General features: G+C 46.4%; 1 protein-coding gene across 1 annotated transcript in view; it reads right to left on the bottom strand.

Moving 5' to 3' along the window:
* Nucleotides 1-18,756, bottom strand: part of LOC127046303 (antigen WC1.1-like) — a 63,226-nt gene that overhangs the window by 31,541 nt on the left and 12,929 nt on the right. Inside the window, exon 3 of the mRNA XM_050943167.1 lies at nucleotides 6,921-7,235. Within this exon, the coding sequence (XP_050799124.1) occupies nucleotides 6,921-7,235 (315 nt within the window). The remainder of the gene's footprint in view (nucleotides 1-6,920; nucleotides 7,236-18,756) is intronic.

Below are 18,756 nucleotides of genomic sequence, written 5' to 3'. Positions count from 1 at the left end.
ACGTATCGTTTTGGTATCTGAAGATAGGCATATTGTCTATTCGTCTATTAGAGATGTGTTTACACCTGGGAATGTGCACTAGACAGAATGCAATCAGTCTAGATGACTAACTGGAAAGGGTCATTAGAAAGAACAATAGATCTTAGAAAATACTAATCTCTCACTGCAGAGCCTTCCCTGTCTCATGGCTGATGTTGCCCTACGAGACTTGTGACCATGTCATCTGATACTGGACTCTGTGAGAATACTAGTGTTTTTTTCCGCTGACTGTGCATGGGAATCAAACTGGGAGACAAAGGGTTCCCGCCATATACAAACAACTATTTAAGGCAGGAGAGTGACATCATCAGGGTTCGTCCTTCTCTGACTGCCCAGCCAAGAAGGAAGACTGCTGAAAACACTTGAAAAATAAAAGACTGTACTGTGGGATGGTTGGGGGTGTGGGGGACACATGGGGGACACAGAAACTAGAGGGTTTTCTAGCCTGTGAAAGGAATATCTGGAGTTTTAAGCTGTAGCAAGTGCAGTTTACCTACAAGAATCTGCAACCTGCTGCCCTAAAACAACATTAAGGATGAGAATTTGCTACTTATAAGCAGTTTCATTAGTATATTAAGCTTAGATTGTGTTTTTTGTTTTATGTGCTTGGTAATCTGCTTTGATCTGTTTGCTATCCTTTATAACAACTTAACATCTATCTTTTGTAGTTAATAGATTTGTTTTTGTTTTGTTTAAAACCAGAGTGTGGAATTCATAACTGGGGGCAAAAAGCTGTTGCATATCTTCCTCCACATACAGGGAGGGGGCAAATTTCATAAGCTTATGCTGTAAAGTTCACTGTGCAGTGCAAGACAGTTTTAATTTTGGATTTACCGCCCCCCCCCCGAAGGGGGTGTGCACTTGACTTGTGCACTTAACTGGGCATTTTTTTAGCTGAGCCTTCCCATGCAGAGCTGATCTCAGCATCTGTGTGAAGCTGCAGCTGGGTGTGTCCCTACCTTTATGTGTGCTGGAGCCTGAGACAGGGCTTGACAGGCTGGTCAGAGCAGTACAGTGTAAAGGGAGCCCAGGCTGGTGGGCGAGGTGGGCTCAGTGATACCCCAGTTTCAGATGGCACCCCAAGAGGAGTGGAACCCTTTGCAGAGGGGATGGTATTTGAGGGAATGGTAGTGGAGGCGTGGGACACTGGGAAGATGGACGTGGTGGTGAGTGATGTGGGACTGGTGGAGAATAGAGGCAGGGGCAACTGTCAGCCCCACAGTTCCCTCCTGTATGTGTGTGTGCCCTAATTTGAGGATCCCCAACCCATCTCTGGCCCTGTCCCCCATATGAGCCAGGTTCTGGAAAGGACTTGTGTCAATTCAGGAGTCTGAGCTCCATTTCTCCCCCGCCCATGAGCTGGGATCTAGGGGTCCTTGACCCCTAGTGGTGCTTGAGCTGCACTATCTTCCCCTATGGGCAGGATCTGGGGAGCCCTGCTTATCTATGGGGGTTTGACCCCCTTCCCTGGCCCCCTCCTGTAAGCCAGGTTCTGGAGGAGTCTTTCCTCTCAGAGGTGTCTGGGCTTATCTCCCTCCCCTGCCAATGTAAACCCTACCCCTCTGGGTGGGAAGCTTAGAACAGGCATGCTTGGAGCATGCACTAACATCCGGGGTGAAAGTAGGGTGGTACGGTGTACCGGTAAGAAGTGGTCTCCAGTGCCATCCTGTACACAGCCAACATTAAAGAGCTGCCACAGCTTTAACATCTTTGCCCCTTTTGCCTGCCCCTCCTCCTCTACGTCGGCGGCCATGATGGGATGGGGTAAAAGGGGCAGCTGCCCAATGATTTAAAAGGGCCCGGGGCTCCCCACTGCCACTACTGCAGCAGCGGCCAGTGCCCCAGCCCTTTTTTTAAATTGCCACCGGAGCCCCGGGAGACGCAGGCCAGGCCGTACAGATAGGCTGACTGGTGGAGACTGACTCTCGGACTCCACTCCCCTACTTCACCCAAGGCTCTGCCTCTTCCGGGTGCTCGGAGCCACGCCTCATAACAGTAAGTCATCTATGTTACCTTCATCCCTACCAAGATCACACTGCTGAGATGGGGTGAGGAGCTGGGAATGGTTATCTTTGACACATATCAAAAACTCTCCAGAACTGGGGATGGGGGAAAGGAACACCCACAAACAGGATCGGAGCAGTTCACACATCTCAGGGATATTGTTTCAGGCTGAATTCATCTCCCTGAGGTAGTCTCTTTCAGCTGAGAACATTTCATTGAAAAAGAAGCTTTGTGGAATGCAGATGAAGAACTTTAACAAAAAAGTTCTAATTTCAAAGCAAGTGGGCATTGTGTATAATGATCAGAGGTCAAAGACTCAAAATGTATTCCTCACTCTGTCATCAAAGGAAGAGTCTATGTTGGTAGTGACCCTTTGAGCTTGTTTTCAGTGAGAAGAAGTTGTAAGTATATAATCAGGAAAACAGTGGCAGCTCCAGGCACCAGTGCTCCAACTGTGTGCCTGGGGCAGCAAGGCACGGGGGACACCCTGCCAGTCCCTGCAAGGACAGCAGTCAGGCAGCCTTTGGCAGCATTCCTGCAGGAGGTCCGCCAGTCCTGCGGATTTGGTGGCACTTTGATACGCCGAAGGCACGGGACCTTCAGACCTCCCACAGGCAGGCTGCCGCAGGCTGCCTGACTGCCGTGCTTGGGGCCGCAAAAAAGCTAGAGCTGCCCCTGCAGGGAAATATCCTTCATCTCTGGACTGTTTGGATTCTAACAAGATGTAATAACTGGATGAGAAGACAGAAATCCCCTGAATTATTCTGGGTAGATTTTTGGAAAACTGGCAGATGACTACATCTCTGCTACAATTTGGAATTATAGACTGTGACTCATCTGTATATATATTTGACTTGCCTTAACCTCTGAATAACTCTCATTTCTTTTCCTTAGCTAATAAATCTTTAGTTATTTTACTATAAAATTGGCTACCAGAGTTGTCTTTCATGTAAGATCTAGGGTACCAACTGATCTGGAGTAAGTACTGGTCTCTTGGCAGTGTGAGCAACTTAAATGTGATGTGATTTTTGGTATAAGTGACCACTTATCACTAAGTCTAGTTTATCTAGGTGGAAAGACTAGAGCATCCAAGGGGACTGTCTATGACTCCATGGTAAATCCACAACTACAAAATAGGGAATAATTGGATAGGTGGTAGTGTAGTTAGATGTTTGGCTACGTGTGTGTATTCCCTCTGGGTGCCACCCCTGCCCTGCACAGACAGCTGACAGGGCAGACCTCGAGTGATCAGCCCTATGACTACAAGATCTGTCAAGGGACAAAGGCACCAGGCCAGGTTTATTGTTGACACAGCACAGTAACAGCACCTGGCAGACTCTACGAGGCTACTAAGACATGTATGCCCGTGACAATGGACACAGCTCAGTAAATGGAGGGACTTTCCGTTCCCCCCTCGGCTGGACAAAGATGAACTCTCTGAGTTACATCATTATACCCCACTACAAACAAGTTAGTATTGCCAGTCTGAAATAGTTAGTTACAGCCCCATGACATTGGCACCTTGATTAAAGCATCTCTATTACATACTGTCATCCTGACCTTATCTTTTAGGAGGGGTCAGTGTATTCCTGTTATCCTTGGGGAATGTTTTTGTACCATCCTTGATATTGAGATGTTCTGGTACCGCTTGATATCGGGATGTGTTTGTGTGAGCACTCTGTTACTAGCACTTCTTAGGAATGTGCATTTCAGCAACATCTGCCCTGTTCTTGCCAGGTTTTGTGAGCAGGGTCCTGTCTCCTACCAGGCCTCTGATACAAGGGCATATGTCTCAGGCTCTCTTCCTACTACAGGTAGTACTGCTGAAAAGGATCTGAGGGTAACAATGGAGCACAAATTGAACATGAGTCAATAGTGTTATGCAATTGTGAAAAAGCTAATATTCTGAGGTGCATTAACATAAGTGTCATATGTAAGACATGGGAGGTAATTGTCTTGCTCTATTTGGCACTGGTTAGGCTTCAGCTGGTGTCTTAGAAAAAATGTGGACAATCTTTTGGATGTGGAGATAGTCTAGAGGAGAGCAACAAAAATGATAAAAGGTTGAGAAAACCTGACCTATGAAGAAAGTTTAAAAAATCGGCATGTTAAGTCTAGAGAAAAGAAGACTTGAGTGGGGATGTAATAACAGTCTTCAAATATGTTATGAGCTTCTATAAAGAGGACCAGAATTAATTATTCTCCCTTTCCACTGAAGGTAGGACACAAAGTAATAGGCTTAATATGCAGTAAGGGAGATTCGGTTAGATATTAGGAAAAACTTTCTAACTATAAGGGTAGTTACACTCTGGAGTAGGCTGCCAGGGGATGCTGTGGAATTCACTTCACTGAAGATTTTTAAGAACAGGTTGGATAAACTTCTCTCTAGGATTACTTGGTCCTGTCACATAATCGAGGACTGGACTTGATGACCTCTCGAGATCCCTTCTGGCCCTACATTTCTATGATTTTACAAAGCCACTTCATCTCTCTCTGCCTTAGTTTCCTATCTGTAAAATGGTGATAAATATGTAAGTTCTGTGAGAGCTACTGATGTAAAGCACTATGTAAAAATAGGTCTTTTGATTATTATTTAATAGCTTATCAGCTGCAAACCTAGATCAGAACTATAACTATTTAAATAGCCATTAACATTTCCAACAAACTTTTCTCTTTCTGTTTAAAAAACTAGGGCATTAAATGACAAAAATCTTTCTTAAGGAGAGTTCAGTTTGCCCGTTAATAGCTCATGCACTTCCAGAACTTTGAGTTCAGCAAAACTCAAACTTCTGAAAACCAGTAATGCAGAGGGCTTCTGCTGCAGCAGGGCAGGCTATGCAGGCAGCCAAGCTCCTCTCGCACCTCTTCCCCCAGCGCGCTGCGTTCTCATCTCTCCTTCTCTCCCTGCCTCGGAACAGCTGTTCGCCGGCGCATAGGAGGGGGAGGAGTGGAGCCACAGTGTGCTTGCCACTCCAGGGAGGAGGAGAAGAAGAAGAGACAGGGGTGGGGCCTTGGGGAAGGGAGTGGGATCGGCTCCCTGCCCTGAGTACCCCCAGAACCCAGCCCACACCCCCAGCACTCTGTCCTGACCCCTGCACCTCTCTCACACACACCCAGCCCCCTGCCCTGACCCCTACACCTCATCACACCTCCCCATCCCCCTTCCCCGACTCCTGCACCCCTCCATATACCCACCTCCCCACACTCCATGCCCTGACTCCTGCACCCTCCAACATCTCCACTCCCATCCTGAGCACCAAACGGGAGCTCCCACATATACCCCATTCCCGCAGTGGAGTGTTGCTGCAGGTGAAGACAGCACAGGGGAATGGATGGTAGTTCTCCTATCTCAGATGAGGAGAGGGCAAGTGCAGTCTCCAGCTGAGCAGCCAGGGTGCTTTTCGGGTACATTAAAAGTTGACATTTCAACCAGATATTATCACACACACATTGGCAGGGGAATAGAGAGCAGTTAATAAATCCAAAGGCAGACTAGGCTGAAAAAATACTTTAGCAATAAATATGGTATCGATACAGTGATATACTGAAATTGGCAAAAAGCACCTGGTACCAAGTAAGTTTCACATTCAAATAAAACAGAGGTGTCAGGCATTCAAGCTATCAAGCATTGTCTGCCTCAGAATGAAAATAGATACATGCTTTAAACATTAATGAAATGTGTGGTTCAAAATTCTGTGAAAACATTGACAAATGTCCTCAGTAATTTAACAAACAACTGAGGGGGAGGTGGGTATATGAATTTTCTGCAGTTTTCAAACTTTAGTAAAGTGAGGACCCTCATTTTAATTTAATAAAATGTGGGGACCCCCATGCCCCCCATCTCAGCCCTTGTTCCACCCCATTCCCTGCCCCTTCCCCCAGGCCACACCCCTGCTCACTCTATCCTCCCTCCTGTTGTGTATTTGGGTTGTCCTGGTAATAGACTCTTGTGTTGCTATGGCAACTGAGTCGGATTATTAGGAGATAGCCCAGCCTATTTCGTTGGCTGTTGGTTAGTTCTTTGTGTAGCAATAAATGGCTGCTTCAAGGTTTACAGCTCTCTCCGTCTCTAGTGATTTTTTCTAAAATGGTTGCCCCAAGGATATAACACCTCCCTCTGTCACTTACTGTCTCCCACCCTCACTCACTTTCACCAGGTTGGTGCAGGGGGTTGGGGTTCAGAAGGGGGTGCGGGCTCTGGGGAGGAGTTTGGGCATGGGGGGGGTGAGGGGTGTGGGATCTGAGAGGGAGTTTGGGTGCGGGAGGGGGTGAGATGTTGGGCTCTGGGAGGGAGTTTGGATGCAGGCTCTAGGCTGAGGCAGGGGTACTGGAGGAGGGGAGGGCTCTGGGCTGGCGGCGCTTACCTTGGGCAGCTCCTGAAAGAGCATATCCCTCTGTCAGTGGCTCCTAGACAGGGGGGAAAGGCCATCTCCATGCACTGTCCGTGCCCGCAAGCACTGCCCCGCATCACCCGTTGGCCACAGTTCCTGACCAATGAGAGCTACAGAGTCAGCACTTGGGCTGGGAGCAGCACGCAGAGACCCCCTGCTTCCCCCCCAGGGCTACAGGGACTTATTGGCCTCTTCCAGGAGCAGCATGGACCCAGGGTCCCCACACCTTCACCTCCCTCCCAGTGCCTTCTTCACACCAGAGAACAGCTGTTCTCTGGCAAGAAAGAGGCATTGGGATGGCAGGGAGGAGTTAAGGGAGGGAGAGGAGTTTATCAGCAGGGCCCGCTGACCCCCTGGAGTACCCTCAGGGACCCCAGTTTGAGAAATGCTGAGTTAGGTGATAGGAGCTAAAGGTACCACATGTGCGTACATTGCAATTTGGCAATGCACATGTTTTTAATTTATATTCTATGTTTGAATTCTTACCTGAGCACAATATGCCGACATCATTAGTGTGGGAGCATGAGTTGTTAGGATGGGACATCCTGGGACATTTCTCAAGAAGAGATTCACTCCCCACACACTGGAACTTTTCCTTCCAGATCTGATCATGTCCTTCTCCAAAATGAGCTGTTCCTACCATGGCTACAGCCTGTCCACATTCTAATTCATTGCAGATAACAGTGGCGGCTTTGAAATCTAAGTGTGAATCACAGACTGTCTCCCATGTTTTCCCATTTTTGACTTCAACACGTCCTGAGCAGGCAGTGGCTCCTCCAACCAGTTGAAGCTCAATGCGACCTAGAGAGTCAATACATTCATCAGTGCATGCTCGTTACACGGCCATCCCAGAGCCTCTCCCATGCCTTCACGGGGACAAAATGAAGGGCACCTTCTCCCAACAGAAAAGACATTGGTTAAATAGCGTAGCCCTTTACCCTGTATGCCAGTTCCTGTGTTCCAGTGATAAGAGAGAGTTTGAATAAGAGGGCAAAGTGTGACACTGCTGGGGGCTGGAGAAAGGCAGTGACAATTCTTGGACATGCATAGGTAGAACACAAAGCAGAGTGTTAGTGTGCCTGTGCTGGCATTTCTTAGGGAGGATATTGTGTTCTGCTTCAGTGACACACTATAGTGTTAGTGTCTAATCAGAACCATAATAATAAAAGTATTTCAGTGTCAAAAGTAATGACAAAAGATGAGACTTTCAAAAGCATCTTTTATTAGCACAAGTCCCACCAAAAGCCAATGGGACTTGTGTGCCTAATTCACTCTGAAAAATACATAGAAAAGAAAACAGCTTCTTAGTTTTTAATCCACTGATTCATTGTGCGACTTTGAAGTTTTTTCTTTGCTTGCGGAAACAGGGAGAATCCCTGGAACGGTGACTTTAGCACAAGTTCAGTAAAAGCAGAACATGTGTTTATTACTGGAAGAGAGGACAGATACAGCTCCCTTCCTGTTGCTGGTGCTGCTGACTCCAAAATTCCCGTTACCTTTCCCCAGCCAGGTGGCACCCCACCTCTGACCTCACTCAGGGAGTCTCAGAGAGCATAGCTGCAGATCATGCATTTAGAGGGACGTTGTAAGGGGTGTTTGACCCATCCATTTGTTTTCAGTGAGGATTGTTTGGCTGCCTGAACAGGTGAGACATGTCTGTTTATTTGTCTCAATAAGGGCCATGTGGCTTGGATCCTTGTGTCTTTGATCAGCCCTAGTGTCTGAAGTCTCTGAATGGATAATCCCTCTCTGTTAGCAAGGGGATGGAGCTGAGCAGAAAGGCTTTGTATATAGATCAGTTGTCAGATGAACTCCAGAGCAGATGAACAGAAGCAGCAAACAGGAGAGTTTTGGAGGGGGTCTATAGGATGGACTGTGTGAGGTTTCTTTTTAGGTACAGTTCTTTGCTCAATACCATGATGGCCGGTGATAAACCAGTGACCATGATTGGATGTGTCATTTTTTCTGTCCTGCCTGAAACCAGAAAGATCTTCCTGTGTATGAAGAATAAAGTGGTTGTCCTTGAACAAAATATTGTTGGTTTCGAAGGACAGGTACAGATACTATGGAGCACCAAAGAGGCCTAGGAGCTCTTGGACAGCCAGATTCAGGAAGTAGCACCACTCCATATTCAAGGAAGGAAGGAAGGAACTGATTCTAAAGGAACGAGAGAGAGAGGAAATCAGAGAGGCGGCTTGGCAATTCATAACAACCAGGAAAAAAAAAGACCTGTGGCTTTCTACATGGCTAGAATCAGACAAGGATGTGCAGGCTATGACCATCACAGAGAAGAGGACCTGGAGGAAAAACTCAAAGTTAAAAGCAGCCAATTGTTACTATGTCCTTAGAATAGAAATCAGAGAAAATGTCTCTCAAGATCCACCTGGTTGAATGAAACAGAGAGGTGTATGGGACACATCTCTGGATGGTTGCTCAGACAAACCCATAAGATAATCAAAGGTGCTCACAAAGATCTTCAACCATCCAAAGAAGACAGACGATCCTTGTTGGGGGATTCTATATTAAGAGCTTGTCTACACATACAGAGCTGCAGCATTTAGATGCTATCTATGCTGAATGGAGAGCTTCTCCCATCGTAGAATCATAGAACATCAGGGTTGGAAGGGACCTCAGGAGGTTATCTAGTCCAACCCCCTGCTCAAAGCAGGACCAATCCCCAGCTAAATCATCCCAGCCAGGGCTTTGTCAAGCCTGACCTTAAAAACCTCTTAGGAAGGAGATTCCACCATTTCACTAGGTAACCCATTCCAGTGTGTCCAATATCGACATAGGTACTCCATCTCCCTGAGAGGTGGTAGCTATGTTGATGGGAGAAGTTTGTAGTGTAGACCAGGGGTTCTCAACCTTTTTCTTTCTGACACCCTCTCCCCCCACCAACATGTTATAAAAACTCCATGGCCTACCTGTGCCACAACAACTGGTTTTCGGCATATAAAAGCCAGGGCTGGAGTTAGGGGGTAGCAAACAGGGCAATTATGTGGGGTGCCATGCCACGGGGAGTCCCACAAAGCTAAGTTGCTCAGGCTTTGGTTTCAGCCCTGGGTGGTGGAGCTCAGGGCCTCTGGCTTCAGCCCCATGTGGTGAGGCTTCAGCTTTCTGTACTGAGCCCCAGCAAGTTTAATGCTGGCCCTGCTTGGCAGACTCCCTGAAACTTGCTCATGGACCCCTAAAGGACCGCGGACCCCTGGTTGAAAACCATTGGTGTAGACCACACCTAAGAATGCAAAGAACATTCTGCAAGGAACAGCTGGACAACAGGACGTGTACTGTCTTCCCAGAGCCAAGACATGAGACATCACTCCAAGACTGGATAAGCTTCTGAAGTCAGTGAGCAAGGATCCACTGGTGATCATGCATATTGGCACTAATGACACTGCTTCCCGAGATATCTCACAGATTATAGATGGCTTCAGGCAACTGAGGTGCTGAAAGAGAAGGATGTCTGAGTGATCTTCTCAGAGCTCTTTCCTGTTCCGCAAGCAAAGGAAAAGAGAAGGCAGAAGATTCTGGAACTGAATCACTGGCTAGGTAGAGTTTTGGTTTTGTGGAACTGTCAAAGTTTTTTCCCCACTTTGAACTTTTGGGTTCAAGAAGGGGGGCCTGCCTGATCACTTTTAAGCTTAATTACTAGCTTAAATTTGATACACTGCCACCAGCTAGAAGTCTGTGTCTGGCACACTTCTGTTCCCCCAAAACCTTTCCTGGGGAACCCAAGACCCAAACCCCTTGGGTCTTGAAACAAGGAGAATTTAACCATCCCCCTCCTTTTCCGCCCAGACTCTCCTCTCCCTTGTGAGTTTAGACTCAATCCCTTAGATTCTAAAACAAGGAAAAATCAATCAGGTTCTTAAAAAGAAAGCTTTTAATTAAAGAAAGAAAAGGTAAGAATTATCTCTGTAAAATCAGGATGCAAAATGCTTTACAGGGTACTCAGATTTATATAGATTAGAGAGACTCCTCCCCCCAGCCTGAGATTCAAAGTTACAGCAAACAGAGGGAAAAATCCTTCCAGCAAAAAGACACATTTACCAGTTGAGAAAACAAACATAAGACTAATCCGCCTTGCCTGCTATTACTTACTATTTGGAAACATGAAAGACTGACTCAGAAAGATTAGAGAACCTGCAATGATGTCTCGTTCCTCTCAGTCCCAAGAGCGAACAACGAGCCAAAACAAAAAGCACAAACAAAGACTTCCTTCCACCAAGATTTGAAAGTATCTTGTCCCCCTATTGGTCCTCTGGTCAGGTGTCAGCCAAGTTCACTGAGCTTCTTAACCATTTACAGGTAAAAGAGACATTAACCTTTAACCATCTGTTTATGACACACCCCCAAATCTCAGTGTGGAACCACACTGGTGGTGATTTCTTCCTAGAACTTTAGAATAAACAGAATAATAAAGCACATGCACCTCTACATATACTACTAATCATGTAAAACTACAAGACTTTTCACATTTGAAGGACAATTTTTAACCAGTTGATTCTGGGAAATTTTCACGGGAGAATGCATCAGCTACTTTGTTAGAAGATCCTAAAATGTGTTGAATTTCAAAATCAAAATCTTGGAGAGCTAAACTCCATCGAAACAGTTTTTTGTTGTTTCCCTTGGCAGTATGAAGTCACTTTAGCACAGCATGGTCGGTTTGTAGCTGGAAACACTGTCCCCAAACGTATGGGTGTAGCTTTTCCAGGGCATACACAATGGCGTAGCATTCTTTTTCACTGATTGACCAGTGGCTTTCCCTCTCAGACAATTTCTTGCTGAGAAACACAACAGGATGGAAGTTTTGATCTGGTCCTTCCTGCATTAAAATTGCTCCCACACTACGCTCAGATGCATCTGTGGTTACTAGGAATGGTTTGTCAAAGTCTGGGGCCTGTAGCACAGGGTCAGACATGAGTGTTGCCTTAAGCTGGGTAAAGGCATTCTGACATTCAGTAGTCCACTTAACTACATTCGACTGGGTCTTTTTGGTCAGGTCTGTTAGTGGGGCAGCGATTTGGCTGTAGTGTGGTACAAATCGCTTGTAATACCTGGCCAAGCCTAAGAAGGATTGGACCTGTTTCTTTGACTTTGGGACAGGCCACTTTTGGATAGCATCCACCTTGGCCTGTAGGGCGTTTATTGTACCTTGACCCACCTGGTGTCCAAGGTAAGTCACTCTGTTTTGGCCTGTTTGACACTTTTTGGCCTTAACAGTTAGTCCTGCATGCCTGATGCGCTCAAAGACTTTTTCCAGGTGTCCTAGGTGTTCTGTCCATGAATCAGGAAAAATGGCCACATCATTGAGGTAGGCAACTGCATATTCTCCCAATCCTGCTAGGAGACCATCTACAAGTCTTTGGAAGGTGGCGGGGGCATTTCACAGCCCGAAAGGAAGCACGTTAAATTCATAAACCACTGCATGGGTGATGAAGGCTGACCTTTCTTTGGTGGGTTCATCTAGCGGTACTTGCCAGTACCCCTTGGTTAAGTCTATTGTAGAGATGAACTAGGCATGTCCCAATTTCTCCAATAGCTCATTGGTGCATGGCATTGGATAGTTGTCGGGACGAGTTACAGCATTTAGCTGACGGTAGTCCATGCAAAAGCGTATTTCCCCATCTGGCTTGGGTATTAGGAACACTGGAGATGCCCATGCACTGGTAAAGGGGTGGTAGAGGGGTAGCTTGTTTTGGATCTCCCATTCTATAGCGGCTTGGGCATGAGGAGACACCCAGTAGGGTGGGGTTCTAATTGGGTGAGCATTACCTGTGTCAATGGAGTGGTATGCCCGTTCAGTCTGTCCTGGGGTGGCTGAGAACAATGGGGCGAAGCTAGTGCAGAGCTTCTTGATCTGTTGCCACGGTAGACGTTCCAAGGTTGTGGAAAGGGTCACCTCTTCCACGCCACCGTTACTTTTTCCTTTGTAGTAGACACCTTCAGGCCACTCAGTGTCATCTTCTCCCTGGGCTGTAAACTGACAAACCTTTAAGTCTCTGGAATAAAAGGGCTTGAGAGAATTAACATGGTATACTTTAGGCTTTAGGGTGGAGGTCGGAAATGCTGTGAGATAGTTAACAGCTCCCAGGCGCTCTTGGACTGTGAATGGCCCTTCCCATGACACTTCCATCTTATGGGCCTGTTGCACCTTCAAGACCATAATCTAGTCTCCTACTTTGAAGGAACGCTCTCTGGTATGTTTCTCATACCAGGCCTTTTGCTCTTCCTGAGCATCCTTTAGGTTTTCTTTAGCAAGGGCTAAAGAGTGTCGGAGGGTGCTTTGTAGGTTGCTTACAAAGTCCAGAATGTTAGTCCCTGGAGAAGGGGTAAACTCCTCCCATTGATGCTTCACCAATTGTAATGGCCCCTTAACCTTGTGGCCATACACAAGTTTGAATGGTGAAAACCCTAAACTGGGATGTGGTACAGCCCTGTAGGCAAAAAACAACTGCTGCAACACTAGGTCCCAATCACTGGAGTGTTCATTTACGAATTTACGTATCATGGTCCCCAAAGTTCCATTAAACCTCTCCACTAGGCCATTGGTTTGATGGTGGTAAGGGGTTGCAACCAAGTGATTCACCCCATGAGCTTCCCACAGATTTTTCATGGTCCCTGCCAGGAAATTAGTTCCTGAATCTGTAAGGATGTCGGAGGGTCAACCTACCCTGGCAAAAATGTCTGTTAAGGCCTGGCACACAGTTTTAGCTCTGGTGTTGCTTAGAGCTACTGCTTCCGGCCATCGGGTAGCAAAGTCCACGAAAGTCAGTATGTACTGCTTTCCTCTGGGTGTCTTTTTTGGGAAAGGACCCAGAATATCCACAGCTACTCACTGAAATGGGACATCAATGATGGGCAGTGGCTGGAGAGGGGCTTTGACCTGGTCTCAGGGCTTTCCCACTCTTTGGCACACCTCACAAGACCGGACATAATTAGCAATGTCCTTGCCCATCCCCTCCCAATGGAAGGACTTCCCCAACCTGTCTTTGATTCTGTTCACCCAAGAATGGCCACTGGGATGATCATGGGCTAAGCTTAAGAGCTTTCCCCGGTACTTAGTTGGATATACCAACTGTTTTCGAGGATGCGAGTCTTCCTGGTGTCCACTAGAAATAGTCTTCTTGTATAAAAGTCCTTGTTCTATAACAAACCGGGATCGGTTAGAAGAGCTGAGAGGTGGTGGGGTGCCCTGTGCAGCCGCCCAAGCTTTCTGAAGGCTGTCATCTGCTTCATTGCTCAGTCTGGAACTGTTCTCTTGAGGCTGGAGACACCAGTTCCTCCTTAGACTGTGGACTTGGGATGGTCCCTCGGGAAGCGATGTAGGTGATAGGGTTGTTTTTGTTGATGGTGAACCGCTTTGCGCTGGTGGACTATGCGATATTTCAGGCTCTAGCTGAGCCTCTTGGGTAGGGTTGTCTGCTGCTTCTGCCAGTTCAGGCCCGCTGGTGCCCTCTGGCGTTGGAGTGGTAGAAGGGTTTGCAAGTGCGGGCGTCAGTGCTGGCAACAGTTCTGGTGCTGGTTGCTTTTCCAGTTCTGGTTCCGGGACTGGATGCACTATGGCTGTTGCTGTCGTTGTCAGGGGATCCGGGTCCACCACTTCTGTCTGGGTCTCTGGTAACACAGACGGGGCCCTTGTGGACAGCTCAGGAACAGGGATGGGTCTGGAAGCTTGCCTGGCTTGGCTGCGTGTAACCATTCCCACCCTCTTGGCCCGCTTCACCTGGTTGGCCAAGTCTTCCCCCAGTAGCATGGGGATGGGATAATTGTCATAGACTGCAAAAGTCCACATACCTAACCAGCCCTTGTACTGGACAGGCAGTTCAGCTGTAGGCAAGTTTACAGATTTTGACATGAATGGGTAAATTGTCACTTGGGCCTCTTGGTTGATGAATTTGGGGTCCACTAAGGATTGGTGGATAGCTGACACTTGTGCCCCCGTGTCTCTCCATGCGATAACCTTCTTTCCGCCCACTCTCAAGGTTTCTCTTCGCTCCGACAGTCTTTGAGAGGTATCTGGGCCTGGGGATCTTTGGTGTGATAGTGGTGTAATGAACTGTACTTAGTTGGGGTTCTTGGGGCAGTTGGCCTTTATATGTCCCAGTTCATTACATTTAAAACACCGCCCAGCTGACTGGTCACTGGGCTGAGGTGGGTTGCCGGAGACTGATGAGCTGGGACAATAGGGTGTCTGGGGCTTTCCTTGGGTTGTAGGTGGGGTCTTGGGTTGCCCTCGGTGATAGGGTTTATTTTCTGTTTGCCCCCTGTGATATTCGCTCCCCTTGCTGATAGCTTTCTTCTTTTCTGCCACTTCCACCCATTTGGCTCCAATCTCCCCCGCCTCGGTTACAGTTTTGGGCTTCCCATCTAGGATGTGCCTTTCTATTTCCTCAGGAACACCCTCTGAGAACTGCTCCATTTGCATTAGGAAGGACAGCTCTGCCAGAGAGTTAGCATTTGCTCCTGATATCCAGGCATCCCAATTCTTTCCAATGTGCTAGGCGTGTCGGGTAAATGACACATCTGGTTTCCACCTTAGGGCTCTGAACCGCCGACGGGCATGCTCAGGTGTTAGTCCCATTCTGATTCTGGCCTTGGTTTGAAAAAGTTTATAATCGTTCATGTTTTCCCTAGGCATTTCAGCCGCCACCTCTGTTAAGGGTCCACTGAGCTGTGGCCTCAGCTCTGTCATGTACTGAGATGTTATACCCAAGGCAGGTCCTTTCAAAATTTTCTAAGAAGGCCTCAGTATCATCACCTGCCTTGTAGGTGGGGAATCTCCTGGGATGGGGAACAGTACCTGGAGAAGGGTTGTTAGGGTTGGCTGTTCCATCCTGCTTAGCCTTTTCTAATTCCAGGGCCTCCCTCTGGAGCTCCAAAGCCCTCCGGTGGTCAGCCTCTTTGGCTTTCTCTTCTCTTTCTTTCATCTCTATAGCTCTCCTGTGGTCAGTCTCTTTGGCTTTGTCTTTTGCATTCAGCCAGGCCAGTTCCTGTTTAGTTGCTTCCTTGGTGCTCATTTTTCTGCTTTCTTGTCCTGGCCACACTACCTCTGCAGCTTACTGACTGGAATGCTTTAGCTCAGGCTGCTTGGTTAACAGAGATTTTCTAACTAGCTACACCCGAGAAATAGGAAAAAAAAGAAAAAAAAACCAATTCAACCTATAAATGCCTTTTGCTGGCTGTCTGCTGGCTCACAGCTTGAAGCCTCCTCTTAAAAAAGACCCTTGTTAAAAAAACTTAACACCTCTGCCCTCAGCCTGCTTTCCAAGCAGCTAGAAAGGAGAGAAAAAAAATCCTGCTGGCTTTTGTTTCCTAGAAATCCCAACGCTGCTCACCATGTCAAGGTTTTTTCCCCACTTTGAACTTTAGGGTTCAAGAAGTGGGGACCGGCATGATCAGTTTTAAGCTTAATTACTAGCTTAAATTTGGTACGCTGCGACCAGCCAGAAGTCTGTGTCTGGCACACTTCTGTTCCCCCAAAACCTTTCCTGGGGAACCCAAGACCCAAGCCCTTTGGGTCTTAAAACAAGGAGAATTTAACCATTCCCCCTCCTTTTTCCCCCAGACTTTCCCCTCCCTAGTGAGTTTAGACTCAATCCCTTGGATTCTAAAACAAGGAAAAATCAATCAGGTTCTTAAAAAGAAAGCTTTTAATTAAAGAAAGAAAAGGTAAAAATTATCTCTGTAAAATCAGCATGCAAAATGCTTTACAGGGTACTCAGATTCATATAGACTAGAGGGACTCCCCGCCCCCGCAGCCTGAGATTCAAAGTTAAAGCAAACAGAGGTAAACATCCTTCCAGCAAAAAGACACATTTACCAGTTGAGAAAACAAACATAAGACTAATCCGCCTTGCCTGCTATTACTTACTATTTGGAAACATGAAAGACTGATTCAGAAAGATTGGAGAACCTGGAATGATGTCCCATTCCTCTCAGTCCCGAGAGCGAACAATGAGCCAAAACAAAAAGCACAAACAAAGATTTCCCTCCACCAAGATTTGAAAGTATCTTGTCCCCCTATTGGTCTTCTGGTCAGGTGTCAGCCAGGTTCACTGAGCTTTTAAACCCTTTACAGGTAAAAGAGACATTAACTCTTAACCATCTGTTTATGACAGGAACATTCTATGGGGAGAGGGGGTGGTACAGTTTCTATGGCCTCCATCTCTGTGGAAGGGGAACCAATCCTCTAAGGTAGTGGTTCTCAAACTTTTTTTTGTGGACCACTTGAAAATTGCTGAGGGTCTCGGCAGACCACTTAAAGATCTTTCCAAATGTTGTTTGTGTCATTAGCTAACTATTGTAAAGTCCTTTGGATAAAAGCACTATATAAAAAAAATAATAATAATAAACATTTTTTGTTCTACAAATAAAAGCACACAAATCATATTTCAATATCAGTGGTCTTACCTTTCTAATGCGATGGATGTGCCTTCTGTCCCCCGTGGCATCAGCCCCTGAGCTAGGCTGGGAATGGGGGAGGTCTCTCCCACACCAGAGAAGCCACAGAGCTAAGGCTGGGAAGGAGGGTTGTCTCTCCCCAGCAAGCTGACCTCTTTCTCTGGCCGCTGCAGCCCTGCACATCCCAAATTCCCCCCACCCCATCTTCTCACCTCACTGCCCCATCCCACCTACCCCCTATTCCCCCCAAGACCACCACTTTACCTTACATGTCCCATCTTCTCCAGGGTCCAGGCACCTAATTAGGGGAGCAATATCTGTGGCTCCACTAATTAGGTGGGTTGCCCTTCATTCTCTTGTGTACGGCTGCCCAGGTGCTCACTTTAGAAGGAACTATCTGCGTACCACCTGAATGGAGCTCATGGTCCGCAAACCACAGTTTGAGAACCTCACTCTAGGGAACAAGCTGGCTAGATTAGTCAGGAGGGCATTAAACTAACAACAAAAGGGAAGTGCTAAAAAGGGTAACAAATAAGCACTCCTTTATCATAAAACATGATGTGGAAAATGAAATAAATCAAAGCATCAAAGCGCGTGGAAAGACATAATTATTTAATGGCCTATACACCAATTCTAGGAGTCTGGGTAATAAAGAAGGATTGGTGTTGCTCATTAATGAGTAGATTTATGAATGAATAATTTAGTTTTCAGTTCACTGGCAGGCCTGAAAAATAATGATAAAAATACCAGTTTGATTCTAACCAACTCTGAAAATTCAAAAACATTTTGGTGAATTGGAAAAGTTCAGTTTCAGTCAAATGAAAGATTTTATTTTACCCAAAACATTTTGTTTCTGGGCATTTTTGAAGGACTAGATTTACAAAATGGTGGCTGAGGAGCTCTCTTACAAACTTTAGTACAGTGATTCAGGTACTTTCTTGGCATGTGGGAGACCCAGATCCAGTTGTCCCCTGTGCCTGATATGGAAAAGGAGTTTGAACTTGAGTCTTCCATGTGCAAAACAGTTCCCCAGCCGCTGAGCTATGGGGTGTTTTGAGGCAGTCTCTCCTATTGAAGCTGTTCCATTGTGTATAAATAAGGAAATACACCATTGTGAGCAGGCATATGAATTTGGTTCTCCCTCTGCCAGCTGAGTGCCCCAGCCACCAGGTTATAGAATCATTTTCGTTCTCTCTTTCTCTGGCCCAATGACTATTCAAAATAAAGGTGTACTGATCACAGAAATGAAAATTAGTGGTTTGCTCAGGTGAAAGTGATAATGCCTTGATTACGCTTGTTCTGTACAAACAGAACACAATCCAAACCAGTTATAATAATGATATGCAAGCCGAATAAACTTCAGCCCATAAATATAGGGCCAATTTCACAAATACTAGAGTATTTGAAATGTAAACCTGTAATTGTTAGAGAAGTAGAAGTAGATACTAATTGTATTTGTCTGTCTTTACCTATGTCTATTAGAAGTTAACAGCGTGATCAAATTAGCTTGTAGATGAAACTTTTGTTCCTGTCTGTTACTATATTATATTGATTCACAGATCAAAAAGGAATATTAGCAATTAGATCAGGGGTTCCCAGACTTGGTTTGCGGCTTGTCCAGGGTAAGCTCCTGGCAGGCTGCGAGACGCTTTGTTTACCTGAACGTCTGCAGCCTGTACGGCTGCTTGCAGCTCCTAGTGGCCACGGTTCACCATTCCTGGCCAGTGGGAGCTGCGGGAAGTGGCACGGGCCCTGAACAAGCTGTGAACTAAGTTTGGGAATCCCTGAATTAGATGAAGCTTGTGGTATAATAATAGCATTGTCTTTATTTCTCTTTGAAGTTTGTAGTAAACTACCTATGAAGTGCTTGAACCATTAATAACCTTATGTTAATGAATGCAGCTAGGAAATTTAGCTT

This window comes from Gopherus flavomarginatus, chromosome 1, assembly GCF_025201925.1.
Source record: "Gopherus flavomarginatus isolate rGopFla2 chromosome 1, rGopFla2.mat.asm, whole genome shotgun sequence".
Lineage (NCBI taxonomy): Eukaryota > Metazoa > Chordata > Testudines > Testudinidae > Gopherus > Gopherus flavomarginatus.
This window is presented reverse-complemented; position numbering and strand designations above follow the sequence as displayed.